General features: G+C 40.0%; 1 protein-coding gene across 3 annotated transcripts in view; it reads right to left on the minus strand.

Annotated features, from left to right (window-relative positions):
- Window positions 1-6,948: 6,948 nt before the first annotated feature.
- The window catches only part of LOC139980316 (uncharacterized), a 40,480-nt gene continuing 24,833 nt past the window's right edge, over window positions 6,949-22,595 (minus strand). For all 3 annotated transcript variants that reach the window (XM_071991894.1, XM_071991893.1, XM_071991895.1), the window contains exons 2-4: window positions 21,470-21,538; window positions 20,859-20,933; window positions 6,949-9,314 (exon numbers count right to left, since the gene is read on the minus strand). In XM_071991894.1, coding sequence (XP_071847995.1) covers window positions 9,029-9,314; window positions 20,859-20,933; window positions 21,470-21,519 — 411 coding nt within the window. In that variant the 5' untranslated portion in view covers window positions 21,520-21,538 and the 3' untranslated portion in view covers window positions 6,949-9,028. The remainder of the gene's footprint in view (window positions 9,315-20,858; window positions 20,934-21,469; window positions 21,539-22,595) is intronic.

Genomic DNA, 22,595 nt, shown 5'->3' on the forward strand with positions numbered 1-22,595 from the left:
GAGTCTCAAGAAAGTACAAGAGTTACAAATAACAGGTCTTTCTTTGGCCAAGCTGGAACTCAAAGGTGACATCGAGATGGCTGTTGATGTGATGACCACAGGTCCAGGATAGCAAAGTCAATACAACGTAATGCTGGCAAAGATACCCAACCAACCATTTGCGACTCAGTATGAGCAAACGCTAACAGGACAAAGGAGCTTGGGGAAGACAGAGAGGCCCACCCAATGTGCGACCGTTCCTTCCAAAATTGCTGAACGTTTGTTGAAATGTTAAAGATATAGTGGTTAAATGTATTTACAAAGTGAAGTGGGAAGACCACTCTCATTAGCGTTGTTTAAATATATACTACCGGTAGTGGAAAAATAACCGGTTATTATGCTCATTTTAATATTATTCCCGGAAATCCTGGGCATCTTTCAACAAATACATGCTAGAAGATGCGAAATGGAAAATGCTAACATAAAATTAATTATTTGTCTGGCAAAGGATTTACTTCTGATATACAGCGTAGAGAAATGAGGATTCAAGAAAATTATCCGTGCATTTGACCTGCGATACGAACTACCTAGCAGAAAGTTTTTTAACCCAGACAGCGATTCCCAAACCTTACAACAAAACGAAAGAGGCAATTAAAGAGAAACTAGGGAAAGAAATGGACTTTTTGTCTGCAAAGAGCAATCTATGGTCCAGCAGAAGAATGGAGCCATACATGAGCCGACCAGCTCACTACAATTGGAAATTTCAGTCCCAGTGTTTAGAAACAATATTCGTTCCACAGAACCATATCGCACTTAATCTTGCAGAAATCTTTTAAGGAGGTTTTGAGCAACTGGGATCTCCCCCATCACAAAGCTTGTCGCTATGACCACTGACAGTGCAGGGAACATTGTCAACGCTGTCACCAGCCTGGTTTTTTTTAGATTTATCTATAGTAGGCCAATAATATGCACTTCTTTAAATATACCTTTACCAAATAATATAACGTTTTGGAAGTTTGTATCCCTTTTTTTTTAACTCCCACATATAATTTTTATTCATACTGTTCCCTGTTATCACAAAAATAACTTTTAACTTTGATCTCTAGGCCTTAGCCGTTTCATTCCAACAAATCAAAAGATATGACTTTGAACAATTCGAATTTGAAAACGGATCAGAGATACAGGCATTCATTCATAACCTGGTTTTTCAATTAACACTTCAATTATGCAGTATGATTAAAGAAATTACAAAACGATATTAAGAATTGAACTCACAATCTGAGTTATAGTTTACCTTTATTTTTTACCTTCACAGGAGAGTGTGACACGCTAGGGGTTCCGGTACGATATGGTTAAAAGGTTGTTGGACATGGACCCCAAGATCAGCCACCTCTTACCACCATGGCAGGACAAAGATGTCCTAACAAGCATTTGCAGTGCACTGGAGCAGGTCTCCAAGTTTACTGACATGATTTCTGGAGGTAAACATGTAACCAGCAGTTCAATCATTCCCGCACTCTTTGAAAAAAAAATTTTTGCCACAAAGGAAGGGGACACACAGCTAACAAAAGATATGAATCAACGAATGATAGAGGACTTCTGTTTTCACTATGAAGGGAAAGAATTTGCCACGTTGCTGAAAATGGCACAATTTCTAGACCCCAGGTTAAAAAATTGATTACCTTGACGGCGATGAACTGTTAGAAACAAAGAACAGTAGTATTGATGAATGTATAGGGAATATAGAGAGGAAAGTCAAGAAAGTCTATTTTGGACCTTTCTTGATAACGGTGCGTGTAACAGTATGCAGTTGGCCTAGGCTATGCCATTCAATGAATGACATTGACAGTCTCGTAGATGAAATGTTGAGGAAAATCCAGAAAAAAAGAAAAATATGCAGAATGCCGATATTGGTTTGTTGGTATGGTCACATCGGCCAGCATCTCCAGTGTGTCCATGGACTTTCTGGAACAAATGGACATGGGTCGGAATGCTTTCACCAGATAAACTGCTCAGAGCCTGTCAAAAGCAGACATCTTTTATGAGCTTGAAGATATTCCTAAGCCCATGAGCTCATCTAGAGCATCAGTTTTGACACTGAGTCAAGTGGACTTTCAACAAATTGAAAGAGAGTTCAAAATCAAATATGTAAATTAGTGGGGTTGATCAAATTGAGAGATTCCGAGGAATGCTACTGGCCTGCTACTGCACTTGTTAATTCTGACAGTTGGTATTCTGTAATGGGACAGTATATTAGAAAGCAAGGAAGAGATGTTATGTAGTAAAGATAAAGTAGTATACCGCCACCTTTCTGTTATTAACTCTTTATACCATATTGGATGATAACGGACAGATATGAGGATTAGAATAATCTATGTAGAGCAGCATATTACACACGTCTCTTGTTTGCTCTCTTTCCTCTTTGTTCATTCTATATACATGCCCTTACCTAACACCCAAGGATATCACAAAAGTTGCAAGTTCTACACTACCAATATTTACTGCTGTTACACATTTTGTAGTTTTGCTAAAACGCAAGCAGAAATTTATATACACTACATAGAAAAATGGCATCTAAAGTGTTTCTTGAAATTGCAGATTGGGCACTGTTGGGTGAAGCTATGACACGATCGTCTTAAGAACCATATTGAAAACAGCACATAGCAAAACCAGTTGTTTAAAAAGTAGCAGTAAACATTTGTTTTCCAATCGGTTCCTTTAAGTTCATCTTTCCCTTTATCTTCATCATTAAGTGCATTTCCTTAAACATGTGCTTTTTCTCATGAGGCTGAGGAGACTGGACACACTGAATTCATAACTTCAGATATAATACAAAAACCAACCACTCAGTTGGAAGAGGATATGGGGGAAGTGCAGAAGTCAGTCAGAGAAACTTGATTACATTCAGAAAGAAGTGAAGGAACTGAAGAAAGTAGTGGAAGAAATACATGTAAATGATTCTGCAGAGCGTAAGTCTCAGGAGCAACAGAAACCTGCTTTGGAATGCAGAGATGTGAACAAAATTTTATCAAGACAAGCTACAGTAAGACCATTGAGAATATTTGTTACTTGGCACCATTTTAAGTGCGGGAAGATGATATGGGGTGTTTAGTGTGCCTACTGTGTCTCGATACGTTCCAAATTCAGGGAGGGAAAAATTATTCAGCTGAACTCCAAAACGGAATTCTACATTACGATTTTGAAGTAGGGGTTGACTTCAGCATTGACAAACAACCAATGGCATTCAGATACTTGAAAACACGTATAATGGAGCATAACGAGTCACAGAAACACAAACAGGCACAACACGCTAAAGCCCAACAATCAGAGGAACATGAAAGGACATGTGACAGAAACATGAAAGTCAGAATGATTCTCAGAAGACAGCATATAAAATAGTTTAACTTAGCCAAAGCTACTCGAACTTTGAGACTGAGGTTTCTGTGCTTCACATGAATAGTGTAGAAGTCGGCGATGTCAATCACACCCGGAAATTCGCCTCCCAAATTGTAAATGCGATATTTGAAGTTACTACAACAAAAATCAAGCAGGTAATTTGTTCAGAATTACCATCAACTGGAAGATTTAGACCAGCCGGTGGTGTAGATATCAGCGATGTCAATCATACCCGGAAATTCGCCTCCCAAATTGTAAATGCGATATTTGAAGTTGCTACAACAAAAATCAAGCAGGTAATTCGTTCAGAATTGCCATCAACTGGAAGATTTAGACCAGTCGGTATCCTGGCGGATAAACCAACAAGTAAACACAGAACAGGCCATATAGTAGGGATAGTCTTGCCAATACCAGAACAGGATTTAGGGGAGGACTTTTTGGGACCCCTTTGTTTGGATATGCCAATCGTGAAAGAACATAGCGTAAGGGCCCTTGCTGAACAAATTATGCTGCGATTCAGGATTCTGGAGTGTCCCCACAGCATGTTAACGTCAGGAGGAAGCTATGATAGGCAATATTTCGAATTGATAGTTCCAAATCACATACATGAAATTCTTAAACTCTCTCCTGATTGGTGCATATTTATTTGGGATATTGCACATTGCATGAACCTCGCTGATCATGACATCAGAAAGATTGATGAATTTAAGTGGCTTGTCTAGATCACTGACCTAAATGGAGTAGCATTTAGTAAAAATTCGTAGGGCAAATCCTGTCAGCATTTGCTATTAATTTATAAGTTAAGTTGAAGCCCCAAACAGCTACAGTACAGCAACACAAGTTTTGCTGCGTCCGTTCATACTTTGCATTGACCCATTAACTAGCATGAAAACTGGATCAGCCATCTGTGAATTTGTTGATAGTTCTGAGTCCGAGGTAGCAGTTGCAATGTATCATGATATGGAGATTGCAGGGAAGGTGGTCAGTGTAAAACTTGCACCTGTCAAACAACCTCTGGTTTCAGATAACTTACCTGAAACTAGTACTGCTCAGGATGGTAGTACAGACATAGAAAGAATGATTGCTAAGTTAAAAGAAGCTGGCTTTCATGTAAGTGATTCTTCAGAATCAATAATGGGGAACTCAACTGTGGGTTATAATTTAAAAGCCCTCCACCCCCAAAACTAATTTTTAACCTCCCAGGTTTCCATTTTTAGTGGAGAAACAAAGCCTAGGGCTGGTGAGGTTTCCTTTGAAACTTGGAAGTATGAGGTCCTTGGAATTAGCAAAGAGGGGTTGTACTCACCCTTACTTATTACTCCCATTGTAAGGAGATCAGTAAGAGGACAGGCTGAGAAGGTGGTTAGATTTTTAGGACCTGATTCCACAATTGATGAAATTAACACTTAATTAGAACAATTGCATGGAACTGTAGAAAGTGGTGCGGTCCTGCTTCAACAGGTTTATCTTAGTAGGCAAGGAAAGTAATGAAAACGCCTCTGACTTTGGTCGTCATCTTCAATTGCTCATGCTAAGAGCTTGTGATAGGGGTGGTATAATCAAAGGGGCCCAAGAACCCTTAGCTGAACTCCAAAACGGAATTCTAGATTACGATTTTGAAGTAGGGGTTGACTTCAGCATTGACAAACAACCAATGGCATTCAGATACTTGAAAACACGTATAATGGAGCATAACGAGTCACAGAAACACAAACAGGCACAACACGCTAAAGCCCAACAACCAGAGGAACATGAAAGGACATGTGACAGACACATGAAAGTCAAAATGATTCTCAGAAAGACAGCCTATAAAATAGTTAAACTTAGCCAAAGCTACTCGAACTTTGAGACTGAGGTTTCTTTGCTTGACATGAATGGTGTAGATATCGGAGATGTCAATCACACCTGGAAATTCACCTCAAAAATTGTAAATGTGATATTTGAAGTTACAACCAAATTCAAGCAGGTAATTCGTTCGGAATTGCCATCAACTGGAAGATTTAGACCAGTCGGTATCCTGGCAGATAAACTAACAAGAAAAACAGAACAGGCCATATAGTAGGGATAGTCTTGCCAATACCAGAACAGGATTTAGGAGAGGACTTTTTGGTAACCCTTTTTATGGATATGCCAATTGTGAAAGAACATAATGTAAGGGCCCTTGCTGAACAAATTATGCTGCGATTCAGGATTCTGGAGTGTCCCCACAGCATGTAAATGTCAGGAGGAAGCTTTGATAGGCAATATTTTGGATTGAAAGTACCTTATCACATTCATGAAATTCTTAAACTCTCTCCTGATTGGTGCATATTTATTTGGGATATCACACATTGCCTGAACCTCGCTGATCATGACATCGGAAAGATTGATGAATTTAAGTGGCTTGTCTAGATCACTGACCTAAATGGGGTAGCATTCAGTAAAGTTTCGTAAGGCAAATCCTGTCAGCATTTGCTATTAATTTGCGCTGATTTGAAAGTTAAATTGAAAGCCCCAACCAGCAACAGCAACACACGTTTTAAGCTACCTCAATCATTTTGAGCCAGTTGATACGTATTTTTCTAGTCAATACTTTGAAGAAGGAAACGACACTGAAGTTGTTAAGCGTGTACTGGATGAAGCGGGATATACACAGTTTAATCACTTTGACAGGATTTAGTGACATATATATACAATCTCTTCTGTATCACATCTCAGTGTGTGCAAAAGGTTACCTTACTGTTTCAACAGTTTTGCCATTGCCAAAGCTTGTAGAACAAAATTTTGGGACATGGGGGACAGAGTGCAACTTTGAAGAGTCAGCCTTTGGTACCTGATGAAATAAACACACCTGGAAATATATGTGTAGCACCCCTAATATTTCAGCTAAATTATTAAGTACTAAGATTTAGATTCCCCTTCCCCGTGATAGGTTCCACCTACAAATTCTTGGTGCTCAAGGAGTTCAATGGCCTGCCACTTCATTGCAGGAGGTCGTCATGACTAACCCTGTATTCTTGGAATGACATTGCTTTGTCCTCCATGTGTACCACAAGAGTAAACCACCACAGAACCCATTAGCCAACAGATCCAAGGGCTAAGCTGTCCACAGGTGGAGAGAGAGATCTTCTGCAAACAGGTGACCCATGTGTTCACCTCTTTGTGTATGAACTCATTCTCTGGGACTACCTCCCTAAGTTGTTAAAACCTGGTGGCTTAGTGGTCACTGAGTAATGTTGGTGTTTTCTGGGCAGGAAGTTACATTCCCCTGGCTCTATAAGAAGGCCAGTTTACCAGCGATCTGTGCCTTGACAGCCCTCAGCCGTTGATAGGATGTCGGAGACATCACCATTAGAAATTACTTCATAATTTCTATACAGATACAAATCACTTTTTATTTTCCAGAAGTAAGCTTCTTAGTTAAATAATTTTCAGTTACTCTATGATGGCTCCAAGCACAGAGAGATGTTTTGTGTTAATTTAAAGTCATACTACTATCCATTGATATGCTTTACAATCTATTGTGTAATTTAGTAACTATGTGTTCTATTGATAATGACATATAGCCAATGTTGTTATAATGTTATAATGTTTACTCTATACACTATAACTATATGCTACATGTATATTAGAATTGATGGTTTTGTGGAATCCTTATTAGCTGATATATGTTCTTCAGTTTCCCTTGGTGACAGCTCTTGTCAGAGGTTGACCCTAAATAGTTTTGCTACTGTTTAGCGGTACCTATGCTAGATGTTTCTGAGAGAATTAACATATAGGGTATATATGGTGTTATATTATTTTAGTATTTATGCATATTAGGAACATGCTAGAAACTGGGTTCTAGGGCAATTAACACTTGACTGAGACTCACTGCATGGTGTCCATCATTGACTGCCACGTCGGCTAGATGTGAGCTTTATAACTTATGCTATTTACTGGAAACACATTTCATTTATATTTAGCCTTAATGGTTGGAATGTACCTATCGTAGATTTGTCTTGTATTATAGTTTGTATTGAGCCTGTTGTATCCATTATATTTGGTATTGAAGTTAGGCCACTCACTTGAAAGCCCTAAGCTGTAACTTCAAAATTTCTATACAGGTCCTTTGGGATTGGATGGGCGTGACTAACGCCCTGGTTGTAAGATGCCCCCTCCCCCCAGGCCATGATGTGCCCCCGAATGGGACTGACAGCCGAGCGGGTCTAGAGAGGAAGTGAGCCCCCTAATAGTGTCACATCCAGATATGCATGTGATTGACTGTGTCTTTATAGTTTAATATTTTCAGATTACTAGTAACAATTTGTTGTTCTTTATTACTTTACCTCTTTCTTTCTTTCTTTCTTTACTTCTTAATTATGAATACATTGCATAGCCATATATATGCTTTTTGTGTTATTCTATGTGTTATTGTAGTAGTATGGTAGGTTCGTATACATCACAAGGTGCTTTGTTGATATACTTGACTAACCAACGGCGTATCTTGGTGCTGGTAGTTGACCCCATTACAGCCCAAGATCCCCCACTCCCATTAGGACTTATGTCCTTTGGGTGGGTGTGATGAACCTGGGGTTACAAACTTATATAGACATACTCAGTTTGTATAGCATTTTGCTATGGGATACAAAATCATGACTTGGAGCTCCCCCTCCCCCTACCCTTAGGTTAGGCAGGAACATAGAAAATGAAATCAATCAACTTCAAGACCTTGCAAATATGACAGCCACACTGATATATGTTTAAGTAGACCTCAAACAACAGACGTCACTGCTTTACGGTGTCACTCAACATGACCTTACAGAATTGAATGTAGGGATTACCAGAGAAGAATGTTCTTGTATTCCTTCCAGCTTCAATGCTGTCGTTGAACTCTTCCCCTCTCCACCTCTCTCTCTCTCCATAGTACAGGTCTGTGTTATTTGTCCCTCTCTGTTCAAGACTTCTACCAAATAATTTGATTATTCAAGTACTTCTGTAGTATGGCTGTTGCTGTAAACCAATCAGGAAAACCTTCAACTTTGCTTCATTCTGTGGCCAAGGAACCAGTTGAGGTGTGTTTAGTTGGAGAGCTTGTCTGCATACGATTAACGTACTGTTCCAATAATACACCACTGAACTTATCACACGTCCTGCCATAACCAATGGTTGTTAGTCCTTGGACCGTCACCAAGAAGCCAATTTGCAGTAATTTCTTCACTAACTTCCCATTTAAGCCATTTCATGCTTTGAGATGAACCTTTTATCACCTGATTTACACAACTGTACGATGGCTGTTACAGAAAGTCTCACAACAGAAGACAATTAAACTTAGTTGCTGAGAGATCGTTAGCAGCCAGTAGGTCCAGAATGCAGCTCATCATCTCTTGGAGAGAAGTAGCATCTTTTCCTCATCCTTTTCCATAAGAAACATTTGGCAAATTTCTCTGGTGATGAATTTATCACAGTCTTGCAGTCAACATGCTTTCATAGTTCAGAATCATAACTTGCTGAATGACAGAATCAATGTTCTCTTTCTTTCACTATAACAGTGATTTGATGAGAGGAGATCACTGGTTACCAACAGGCAAATTCAAGTCTTCTAATAATTGAAATGCTTTAGGATATCAGAAGAATACTCTGCAGCAAGTGGAAAACTATCTTCTCAGGTTTAACATGATTTCCATAATTTCCTTCAACTCTTAGGAGATTTTTCTTTACTTTTCCATTTCTTAAATTTGAAGGAACCGGCAAATTCATCATGTGATGAGTTCTTAACTCTCTTGCTATTGGAATTCTCTCCCAGTTCAGAATGAGGTTTTCGCTTTGAATGCAATTTATGGTCGGACGCTTCATCTACAGACTGCTTCCCTGAGTTTTCATGAGATGTTGGCCTTCCCCTGGTTTTATCTCTTTCTTTCACTGCAGCAAGGAGGGTGTTTTTGAGGAACCTTTTATTGGGCTTCATTTTGGGTTTCATCCTAGAGAGAAGAAAATAAAGAGAAGTTGACATGGTGTGAATATTGAGACCAGACTGGAATGTTATTAATGTTGCCAAGGAATATCTTCAATTCAACAGCCACTCACTGACCAGAGTAATATGTCAGGCCTAGTTACTAGTGGATTCACTCTCTAAATACCACACAAAGGAATGCTCAATTCAACAGCCACTCACTGACCAGAGTAATATGTCAGGCCTAGTTACTAGTGGATTCACTCTCTAAATACCACACAAAGGAATGCTCAATTCAACAGCCACTCACTGACCAGAGTAATATGTCAGGCCTAGTTACTAGTGGATTCACTCTCTAAATACCACACAAAGGAATGCTCAATTCAACAGCCACTCACTGACCAGAGTAATATGTCAGGCCTAGTTACTAGTGGATTCACTCTCTAAATACCACACAAAGGAATGCTCAATTCAACAGCCACTCACTGACCAGAGTAATATGTCAGGCCTAGTTACTAGTGGATTCACTCTCTAAATACCACACAAAGGAATGCTCAATTCAACAGCCACTCACTGACCAGAGTAATATGTCAGGCCTAGTTACTAGTGGATTCACTCTCTAAATACCACACAAAGGAATGCTCAATTCAACAGCCACTCACTGACCAGAGTAATACCTCAGGCCTAGTTACTACGGGATTCACTCTCTAAATACCACACAAAGGAATGCTCAATTCAACAGCCACTCACTGACCAGAGTAAGACCTCAGGCCTAGTTACTACGGGATTCACTCTCTAAATACCACACAAAGGAATGCTCAATTCAACAGCCACTCACTGACCAGAGTAAGACCTCAGGCCTAGTTACTAGTGGATTCACTCTCTAAATACCACACAAAGGAATGCTCAATTCAACAGCCACTCACTGACCAGAGTAATATGTCAGGCCTAGTTACTAGTGGATTCACTCTCTAAATACCACACAAAGGAATGCTCAATTCAACAGCCACTCACTGACCAGAGTAATATGTCAGGCCTAGTTACTAGTGGATTCACTCTCTAGATACCACACAAAGGAATGCTCAATTCAACAGCCACTCACTGACCAGAGTAATATGTCAGGCCTAGTTACTAGTGGATTCACTCTCTAAATACCACACAAAGGAATGCTCAATTCAACAGCCACTCACTGACCAGAGTAAGACCTCAGGCCTAGTTACTAGTGGATTCACTCTCTAAATACCACACAAAGGAATGCTCAATTCAACAGCCACTCACTGACCAGAGTAAGACCTCAGGCCTAGTTACTAGTGGATTCACTCTCTAAATACCACACAAACAAGGAATGCTCAATTCAACAGCCACTTACTGACCAGAGTAAGACCTCAGGCCTAGTTACTAGTGGATTCACTCTCTAAATACCACACAAACAAGGAATGCTCAATTCAGCAGCCACTCACTGACCAGAGTAATATGTCAGGCCTAGTTACTAGTGGATTCACTCTCTAAATACCACACAAACAAGGAATGCTCAATTCAACAGCCACTCACTGACCAGAGTAATATGTCAGGCCTAGTTACTAGTGGATTCACTCTCTAAATACCACACAAACAAGGAATGCTCAATTCAACAGCCACTCACTGACCAAAGTAATATGTCAGGCCTAGTTACTAGTGGATTCACTCTCTAAATACCACACAAACAAGGAATGTTCAATTCAACAGCCACTCACTGACCAGAGTAAGACCTCAGGCCTAGTTACTAGTGGATTCACTCTCTAAATACCACACAAAGGAATGCTCAATTCAACAGCCACTCACTGACCAGAGTAATACCTCAGGCCTAGTTACTACGGGATTCACTCTCTAAATACCACACAAAGGAATGCTCAATTCAACAGCCACTCACTGACCAGAGTAAGACCTCAGGCCTAGTTACTACGGGATTCACTCTCTAAATACCACACAAAGGAATGCTCAATTCAACAGCCACTCACTGACCAGAGTAAGACCTCAGGCATGGTTACTAGTGGATTCACTCTCTAAATACCACACAAAGGAATGCTCAATTCAACAGCCACTCACTGACCAGAGTAAGACCTCAGGCCTAGTTACTAGTGGATTCACTCTCTAAATACCACACAAAGGAATGCTCAATTCAACAGCCACTCACTGACCAGAGTAAGACCTCAGGCCTAGTTACTAGTGGATTCACTCTCTAGATACCACACAAAGGAATGCTCAATTCAACAGCCACTCACTGACCAGAGTAATATGTCAGGCCTAGTTACTAGTGGATTCACTCTCTAAATACCACACAAAGGAATGCTCAATTCAACAGCCACTCACTGACCAGAGTAAGACCTCAGGCCTAGTTACTAGTGGATTCACTCTCTAAATACCACACAAAGGAATGCTCAATTCAACAGCCACTCACTGACCAGAGTAAGACCTCAGGCCTAGTTACTAGTGGATTCACTCTCTAAATACCACACAAAGGAATGCTCAATTCAACAGCCACTTACTGACCAGAGTAAGACCTCAGGCCTAGTTACTAGTGGATTCACTCTCTAAATACCACACAAACAAGGAATGCTCAATTCAACAGCCACTTACTGACCAGAGTAAGACCTCAGGCCTAGTTACTAGTGGATTCACTCTCTAAATACCACACAAACAAGGAATCTTCAATTCAACAGCCACTCACTGACCAGAGTAAGACCTCAGGCCTAGTTACTAGTGGATTCACTCTCTAAACACCACAAAAATAAGGAATCTTCAATTCAACAGCCACTCACTGACCAGAGTAAGACCTCAGGCCTAGTTACTAGTGGATTCACTCTCTAAATACCAAACAAATAAGGAATCTTCAATTCAACAGCCACTCACTGACCAGAGTAAGACCTCAGGCCTAGTTACTAGTGGATTCACTCTCTAAATACCAAACAAACAAGGAATCTTCAATTCAACAGCCACTCACTGACCAGAGTAATATGTCAGGCCTAGTTACTAGTGGATTCACTCTCTAAATACCAAACAAATAAGGAATCTTCAATTCAACAGCCACTTACTGACCAGAGTAATATGTCAGGCCTAGTTACTAGTGGATTCACTCTCTAAATACCACACAAAGGAATGCTCAATTCAACAGCCACTCACTGACCAGAGTAATATGTCAGGCCTAGTTACTACGGGATTCACTCTCTAAATACCACACAAAGGAATGCTCAATTCAACAGCCACTCACTGACCAGAGTAAGACCTCAGGCCTAGTTACTAGTGGATTCACTCTCTAAATACCACACAAAGGAATGCTCAATTCAACAGCCACTCACTGACCAGAGTAAGACCTCAGGCCTAGTTACTAGTGGATTCACTCTCTAAATACCACACAAAGGAATGCTCAATTCAACAGCCACTCACTGACCAGAGTAAGACCTCAGGCCTAGTTACTAGTGGATTCACTCTCTAGATACCACACAAAGGAATGCTCAATTCAACAGCCACTCACTGACCAGAGTAATATGTCAGGCCTAGTTACTAGTGGATTCACTCTCTAAATACCACACAAAGGAATGCTCAATTCAACAGCCACTCACTGACCAGAGTAAGACCTCAGGCCTAGTTACTAGTGGATTCACTCTCTAAATACCACACAAAGGAATGCTCAATTCAACAGCCACTCACTGACCAGAGTAAGACCTCAGGCCTAGTTACTAGTGGATTCACTCTCTAAATACCACACAAAGGAATGCTCAATTCAACAGCCACTTACTGACCAGAGTAAGACCTCAGGCCTAGTTACTAGTGGATTCACTCTCTAAATACCACACAAACAAGGAATCTTCAATTCAACAGCCACTTACTGACCAGAGTAATAGGTCAGGCCTAGTTACTAGTGGATTCACTCTCTAAACACCACAAAAATAAGGAATCTTCAATTCAACAGCCACTTACTGACCAGAGTAAGACCTCAGGCCTAGTTACTAGTGGATTCACTCTCTAAATACCACACAAATAAGGAATCTTCAATTCAACAGCCACTCACTGACCAGAGTAATATGTCAGGCCTAGTTACTAGTGGATTCACTCTCTAAATACCAAACAAATAAGGAATCTTCAATTCAACAGCCACTCACTGACCAGAGTAATAGGTCAGGCCTAGTTACTAGTGGATTCACTCTCTAAATACCAAACAAACAAGGAATCTTCAATTCAACAGCCACTCACTGACCAGAGTAATATGTCAGGCCTAGTTACTAGTGGATTCACTCTCTAAATACCAAACAAATAAGGAATGTTCAATTCAACAGCCACTCACTGACCAGAGTAAGACCTCTTTCCTAGTTACTAGTGGATTCACTCTCTAAATACCAAACAAACAAGGAATCTTCAATTCAACAGCCACTCACTGACCAGGGTAATACATCAGGCCTAGTTACTAGTGGATTCACTCTCTAAACACCACACAAATAAGGAATCTTCAATTCAACAGCCACTTACTGACCAGAGTAAGACCTCAGGCCTAGTTACTAGTGGATTCACTCTCTAAATACCACACAAATAAGGAATCTTCAATTCAACAGCCACTCACTGACCAGAGTAATATGTCAGGCCTAGTTACTAGTGGATTCACTCTCTAAATACCACACAAACAAGGAATCTTCAATTCAACAGCCACTCACTGACCAGAGTAAGACCTCTTTCCTAGTTACTAGTGGATTCACTCTCTAAATACCACACAAACAAGGAATCTTCAATTCAACAGCCACTCACTGACCAGAGTAATATGTCAGTCCTAGTTACCAGTGGATTCACTCTCTAAATACCACACAAATAAGGAATGTTCAATTCAACAGCCACTTACTGACCAGAGTAATATGTCAGGCCTAGTTACTAGTGGATTCACTCTCTAAATACCACACAAAGGAATGCTCAATTCAACAGCCACTCACTGACCAGAGTAATATGTCAGGCCTAGTTACTACGGGATTCACTCTCTAAATACCACACAAAGGAATGCTCAATTCAACAGCCACTCACTGACCAGAGTAAGACCTCAGGCCTAGTTACTAGTGGATTCACTCTCTAAATACCACACAAAGGAATGCTCAATTCAACAGCCACTCACTGACCAGAGTAAGACCTCAGGCCTAGTTACTAGTGGATTCACTCTCTAAATACCACACAAAGGAATGCTCAATTCAACAGCCACTCACTGACCAGAGTAAGACCTCAGGCCTAGTTACTAGTGGATTCACTCTCTAGATACCACACAAAGGAATGCTCAATTCAACAGCCACTCACTGACCAGAGTAATATGTCAGGCCTAGTTACTAGTGGATTCACTCTCTAAATACCACACAAAGGAATGCTCAATTCAACAGCCACTCACTGACCAGAGTAAGACCTCAGGCCTAGTTACTAGTGGATTCACTCTCTAAATACCACACAAAGGAATGCTCAATTCAACAGCCACTCACTGACCAGAGTAAGACCTCAGGCCTAGTTACTAGTGGATTCACTCTCTAAATACCACACAAAGGAATGCTCAATTCAACAGCCACTTACTGACCAGAGTAAGACCTCAGGCCTAGTTACTAGTGGATTCACTCTCTAAATACCACACAAACAAGGAATGCTCAATTCAACAGCCACTTACTGACCAGAGTAAGACCTCAGGCCTAGTTACTAGTGGATTCACTCTCTAAATACCACACAAACAAGGAATCTTCAATTCAACAGCCACTCACTGACCAGAGTAAGACCTCAGGCCTAGTTACTAGTGGATTCACTCTCTAAACACCACAAAAATAAGGAATCTTCAATTCAACAGCCACTCACTGACCAGAGTAAGACCTCAGGCCTAGTTACTAGTGGATTCACTCTCTAAATACCAAACAAATAAGGAATCTTCAATTCAACAGCCACTCACTGACCAGAGTAAGACCTCAGGCCTAGTTACTAGTGGATTCACTCTCTAAATACCAAACAAACAAGGAATCTTCAATTCAACAGCCACTCACTGACCAGAGTAATATGTCAGGCCTAGTTACTAGTGGATTCACTCTCTAAATACCAAACAAATAAGGAATCTTCAATTCAACAGCCACTTACTGACCAGAGTAATATGTCAGGCCTAGTTACTAGTGGATTCACTCTCTAAATACCACACAAAGGAATGCTCAATTCAACAGCCACTCACTGACCAGAGTAATATGTCAGGCCTAGTTACTACGGGATTCACTCTCTAAATACCACACAAAGGAATGCTCAATTCAACAGCCACTCACTGACCAGAGTAAGACCTCAGGCCTAGTTACTAGTGGATTCACTCTCTAAATACCACACAAAGGAATGCTCAATTCAACAGCCACTCACTGACCAGAGTAAGACCTCAGGCCTAGTTACTAGTGGATTCACTCTCTAAATACCACACAAAGGAATGCTCAATTCAACAGCCACTCACTGACCAGAGTAAGACCTCAGGCCTAGTTACTAGTGGATTCACTCTCTAGATACCACACAAAGGAATGCTCAATTCAACAGCCACTCACTGACCAGAGTAATATGTCAGGCCTAGTTACTAGTGGATTCACTCTCTAAATACCACACAAAGGAATGCTCAATTCAACAGCCACTCACTGACCAGAGTAAGACCTCAGGCCTAGTTACTAGTGGATTCACTCTCTAAATACCACACAAAGGAATGCTCAATTCAACAGCCACTCACTGACCAGAGTAAGACCTCAGGCCTAGTTACTAGTGGATTCACTCTCTAAATACCACACAAAGGAATGCTCAATTCAACAGCCACTTACTGACCAGAGTAAGACCTCAGGCCTAGTTACTAGTGGATTCACTCTCTAAATACCACACAAACAAGGAATCTTCAATTCAACAGCCACTTACTGACCAGAGTAATAGGTCAGGCCTAGTTACTAGTGGATTCACTCTCTAAACACCACAAAAATAAGGAATCTTCAATTCAACAGCCACTTACTGACCAGAGTAAGACCTCAGGCCTAGTTACTAGTGGATTCACTCTCTAAATACCACACAAATAAGGAATCTTCAATTCAACAGCCACTCACTGACCAGAGTAATATGTCAGGCCTAGTTACTAGTGGATTCACTCTCTAAATACCAAACAAATAAGGAATCTTCAATTCAACAGCCACTCACTGACCAGAGTAATAGGTCAGGCCTAGTTACTAGTGGATTCACTCTCTAAATACCAAACAAACAAGGAATCTTCAATTCAACAGCCACTCACTGACCAGAGTAATATGTCAGGCCTAGTTACTAGTGGATTCACTCTCTAAATACCAAACAAATAAGGAATGTTCAATTCAACAGCCACTCACTGACCAGAGTAAGACCTCTTTCCTAGTTACTAGTGGATTCACTCTCTAAATACCAAACAAACAAGGAATCTTCAATTCAACAGCCACTCACTGACCAGGGTAATACATCAGGCCTAGTTACTAGTGGATTCACTCTCTAAACACCACACAAATAAGGAATCTTCAATTCAACAGCCACTTACTGACCAGAGTAAGACCTCAGGCCTAGTTACTAGTGGATTCACTCTCTAAATACCACACAAATAAGGAATCTTCAATTCAACAGCCACTCACTGACCAGAGTAATATGTCAGGCCTAGTTACTAGTGGATTCACTCTCTAAATACCACACAAACAAGGAATCTTCAATTCAACAGCCACTCACTGACCAGAGTAAGACCTCTTTCCTAGTTACTAGTGGATTCACTCTCTAAATACCACACAAACAAGGAATCTTCAATTCAACAGCCACTCACTGACCAGAGTAATATGTCAGTCCTAGTTACCAGTGGATTCACTCTCTAAATACCACACAAATAAGGAATGTTCAATTCAACAGCCATTCACTGACCAGAGTAAGACCTCAGGCCTAGTTACTAGTGGATTCACTCTCTAAATACCAAACAAACAAGGAATCTTCAATTCAACAGCCACTTACTGACCAGGGTAATACGTCAGGCCTAGTTACTAGTGTATTCACTCTCTAAATACCAAACAAACAAGGAATCTTCAATTCAACAGCCACTTACTGACCAGAGTAATAGGTCAGGCCTAGTTACTAGTGGATTCACTCTCTAAATACCACACAAACAAGGAATCTTCAATTCAACAGCCACTTACTGACCAGAGTAATAGGTCAGGCCTAGTTACTAGTGGATTCACTCTCTAAACACCACACAAATAAGGAATCTTCAATTCAACAGCCGGACCTCAGGCCTAGTTACTAGATTCACTCTCTAAATACCACACAAACAAGGAATCTTCAATTCAACAGCCACTCACTGACCAGAGTAATATGTCAGGCCTAGTTACTAGTGGATTCACTCTCTAAATACCACACAAACAAGGAATCTTCAATTCAACAGCCACTCACTGACCAGAGTAAGACCTCTTTCCTAGTTACTAGTGGATTCACTCTCTAAATACCACACAAATAAGGAATCTTCAATTCAACAGCCACTCACTGACCAGAAATAAGCGAGCGCGACAGGCAATTCGCCCTCGCAAGTGCTAAAAATGCCCTCCTAAAGCACAATTGTGAGGTCGAAAAAGAAATATAAGAAAATCACCCTCATAATATCAGGTGTCTTTGTAAAATTAATTGTGACAAGATTCGCTTTAGCTAGGGTTTGCAGTACGTAGCAACGCGAATCGTGCAAACATTTCTCACAATCCCGCATAAAATTTGAAGCAGTGCGGGAGGGTCGCACACAATCATCGGGAATTTCTCGCACAGTCACTGGCAAATTACAGCCTCCACTAAGCAATTTCAGTACCAGCAACAATAACCTAAAATCCCCATAAATCTCCGACGACATGGTAGCCTAACTTCACACTAAGTCAACATGGAAATCTACCTTAGCCATCTGTTTATTCGCTCAAGTGGTGTCGCAAATCAAAAAAAAAAATCCATGAAAAACTGCAATCTTTGACCACATGTTAGCCTAAAAACCACACTAAGTCAATGGGAAATGTAGCCTAACCATCGGTTTGCAATAAAAAAAAAATTCTTTGCATAGCTTTGTTTACATACTTTCCTTGCTGCTATCGTTGCGCGTGCATGGTAGCCGAACACCACACGTAGTCAACAGAAAATTCGCTGAAATTGAGCCGCAGTTAGCTAGAACTAAAATATCCATGATATACTGCAACGTTCTACCACATGTAGCCAAACAACCACACAACTTTCAATTTGCTAAAAATCAGCAGTTGTTTGGAAGGTATGTGCTATGTCTTAAAGAGGGAATGTTGTATTTTACGTACACCATTGCTGTGGCGATGGATTGAAGGTTTTAACTTCGATTACTTTTCAGCAGTATAATGGTCTCGTATTTGGTGGTGAGTGATATTATCCACATACGCAAAAATACATGATTAAGGAAAGGTCACCTTCAGCGGAAGTAAACCTGTGATGTCTATTTTAGTTCATGGGTCATTGGTTTTTCCGTCATATATTCGGTGGCTTGATGTTATGAGCTAAAGGATCAAAAGTTTTTGAGATTTAATTTTTAATGAATTTGCTATACGGTCGCAGCACTAGGCAGAGGGTAATTGTGCTTACTTTATCCTGTTGCATGCTTACAACCATTTCCGTAATCAGCATATTGAAATTTGGAAAAGAATCCCCTTAAACCTTAAAAAAGCCCTCGTAAATACATTAAGAGGGGCGTTTTTAACTTTTCATTTTCCAAAATAGCCCATCAAAGCCAAGTCTTTATTCCTACCCTGTAGAGAGTGTTTTGTGTGTAAATCAAATTTCCCCACAAAAAAATAGAACGGGGAAATAACCGAACTTGTACATCACATGCTCTATGACCACAAGCACAGAGCATGTCGGTTGGACTTAACTTGCTGTTTTTTGAATAATTTTTCACCATCAATAAACAAGTTTAAAGAACTTGCTGTTAGTTACGTTTTCAGCATTAACCCTATAAGCATAACCACCCCTTCAACAATCCATCAAATGCAAAAAGGCATTTTTGGTTGAATATTATTCTGTTCAATTAGTGTTGGCATGGATTGAGGACTACTCCAGTAAACTGGTAAGGGTTTACATGAGATACCCCCATAATCAGAGTCTGTCCATAAATATATGAGTTGAGTTACCATAATGATGGTTGGTTTCGCTAAGGGTGAGGAAGGATTGGAATAAGAGTAGGGGTTAAATAATTCCATTGACAAAAAGTAAAAGTAAAGTGAGAGAGACCCTTCTACTGTTCTGCTTCATTAAAGCAGCCGCCAGGACCTGGGACAGAAATTGTTTCATGACATTTATTTTTTATGACCTTGTTGCCCTTCGTTAAGATGCAAGTTGGCCTGGGTGCCTTACCTCATGGCCTTGGTGCATTTTTGGCAAATTTTGCCCTATTCAAGGCCAAAGTGGCCTTGCCTTCAAAATTGTGAAATTTGAGGCCTGACAGAGTCACAAATGGTTTTAGATAGCACTACTGACTCTCATCTTGAACAACAAAAACTCCCTGACCATTAAGAAGGACAATGAATACCAGTCACCACCTAATAAGCTGGAAATGTCTGTCAAATTTCCAAATGAGGACTCAGATAGTGAATTGTTGGTCACTGAAGACTTTAAGCATCAAATGTGAACCTTTGTTCCATGTAGACCAACAAAGCAGGACCTGGTAGGAAGAGAATTCCCAAAGGACCCTTAAGACCAGAAGAAGCCAGCACTTCACAAGAAATGGTATCATGAGGAGCTTGTCAGGTGGTTGGACCATCAAAAGAGGCTATTCTCCTAGCAATGTTTTGTATCACGTACCACATTGTCATCAAGGAAATCTTTTGTAACCCATGAATCCATTATGGAGTAGCTGACAGAAAGATGACAGACTCAAAGGAAGGAACAAATTTAAGAAAACTGTCAAATACTTAGACATTTGTTAGATGTTGTCCTCTTGTTAGCCAAGCAAGGCCTTCGATTCAGAGGCCACAGAGATGAACATGTCGAACTAAACACCATCTACACGTGCATCGTTCAACTGCGAGAAAGTTTTAAGGAAATCACAAACGCCTTGACTGCCTTCGATGAACTTACACCAAGTGCATTGTTACTTCACAGACGGGAAAACACAAAACAGGTGCCAGATCATATAAACATTGAAGTGTATGGGCAAATAATAATAGAAAGCAGGCAGGACGGACAGAAAATTAAACTTAGAGACGGTTAGAAGAAGGAAACAAAGGTTCCTACAGAATGTCTACCCAGATGAAACCACAGACTGCCCAGCATTAAAGTAGCTTTCCAGAAACAGCTGTTCCAGAAATAGGTTTCCTAGAAAAGCTCATTTAGAATCTCTTCCAGATATCCCATTGTAGACTCAGCTTACACTCTACATATAAAGTTTAATGCTACCACCTGATCACCCAAGACAGATGCAGCAGTTCCTCAGTTCACTGCCTCAGATGGAATCTGACAAAGAACTTTCAACAATTTTTAAGTAAGTTCTATACAAATTGGATAGAAGGCTAATCAATTTATGAACCCTTACCATCCAGTCACACCCATTGTACTGGATCTTAGTTTTCCTCTCTCTGCCTCCCGTGTGAGTTCTGCCAAAGCCAATCTAAAAGGAAGTTAAAGACATCGTTTAAAACATTATTATTACTCTTTACAACAAACTTGACAGAAACCAAACTGTATGTTTCAAGAGCTTACGCTTTCATGCTGTGTATAACTGTGAAAATGTTGTTAAATACGTAATTTCAGATGGTGCTGCCAAAAAATGATGGTGCTGTGAAGAAAGCACCAAGATATGTCAGTGGTGATCAAATTAGAAAGAAAATCATTGACAAACGTGTGTTATGCTTATGAATGTACCCGAGTTTAAACTCTGAAAGATTACAGTATCATAAGTTGAGATGTACAAGTCTATGGACTTACAGTATAAACATAGAGACTTAAAATGTCTAAATATCAAAAACCAATTAATAATTCTAGATCCAAAGAGACTAGAGAGTACTTTGGTGAGGCAATGGTTATTTGAGATTAATTACCAATTAAACCATCCTTTGTAGAATGTATCCTTATGCAAATTAGATCACAAATCTAGTGTTACAGTAGGAACCTTCAAGTGGATAAGTGTAAAGTGAATGTTCATACCTAGTCAGTTCATCTTCGGTATTGCATGTTTTCTTTGTGGAATGCGACATATTTTATTTCCCGATAATCCTGCAAACAAAACGAAAAAATGCAGATAGATTTAGGGCAAGGACAGATGTAAAAGGATGACAACATGTAGATCACTGTACAAAACTTTCTGAAGAGCCAACAACTATAAATGAGAGCAATGACTGTTCTACAGTATGCTATTGCATGATTATAAGTAATTACATGCACACCTGACGGTTCATAAAAGCCACTTGTCCACCCTCCCATCCCCCCCTCCCCTCACCAATTGGGAAACAAAGACTTTGAAGTAGACAGAAAATCTTAATACATGGAAGATAAAAAGCATTCCAACAATTAAACAATACTAATTGGAGGTGACAATCTGCTCTTTTATATAGTGATGAAATGACTGGATCTGATTTTTATTTTTTAAGTAGGTGTGTCTTTACACTGTACTTGTTATATTACTCCTATTATGTTTATAGGGAAAACAAGAACAAACAATGCAAGTGAATCCATATATATTGCAGTAGTCTATTTAACTGGTCAATATCTGTTTTTGCCCCTATCTGATAATTTTTCATCTTATCAACAGACAATACTAGTCCATTCCCAATATTTGTTGTGGAAAAATTCCCTTTTAATATTTTTTGCACTTTAGACTTACAATACGAAAATAGATAGTCTTTGTGAATCCCCAATGCGACTGCAACACCATACCAGGGTGGAGGCTAACTGGCCTTAAAACGTTACTGTATTATGGAATAATCTCTAAACATAACAAATGGACTCAACACTAAATTGATCAAAATATACTCTATCACTACTGCAATTTCAACAGCACCTCCACATCAGGATGGAAGCACGCTAGACTTGGTCATCAAGTTGGAGCTACATTTACCTGATGGTCAGATCAATAAGGTCAGCTCTCTCACTTAAAGAGGCCATGACACAAAAATCCAACTAATCGAGAGTAACTTCCTCTGAATCTATGAGAAAATCTATGTTCAAAACTATCCTCATCACCTTGAAAACCTCAAGGACTAATTAGTAATTAACGTTTTAATATTCGCATCTGAAAATAGATATCTGAAAATGCGATTTCACAACAAGACAA

This window comes from Apostichopus japonicus, chromosome 14 (genome assembly GCF_037975245.1).
Source record: "Apostichopus japonicus isolate 1M-3 chromosome 14, ASM3797524v1, whole genome shotgun sequence".
In the NCBI taxonomy this organism is placed as follows: domain Eukaryota; kingdom Metazoa; phylum Echinodermata; class Holothuroidea; order Aspidochirotida; family Stichopodidae; genus Apostichopus; species Apostichopus japonicus.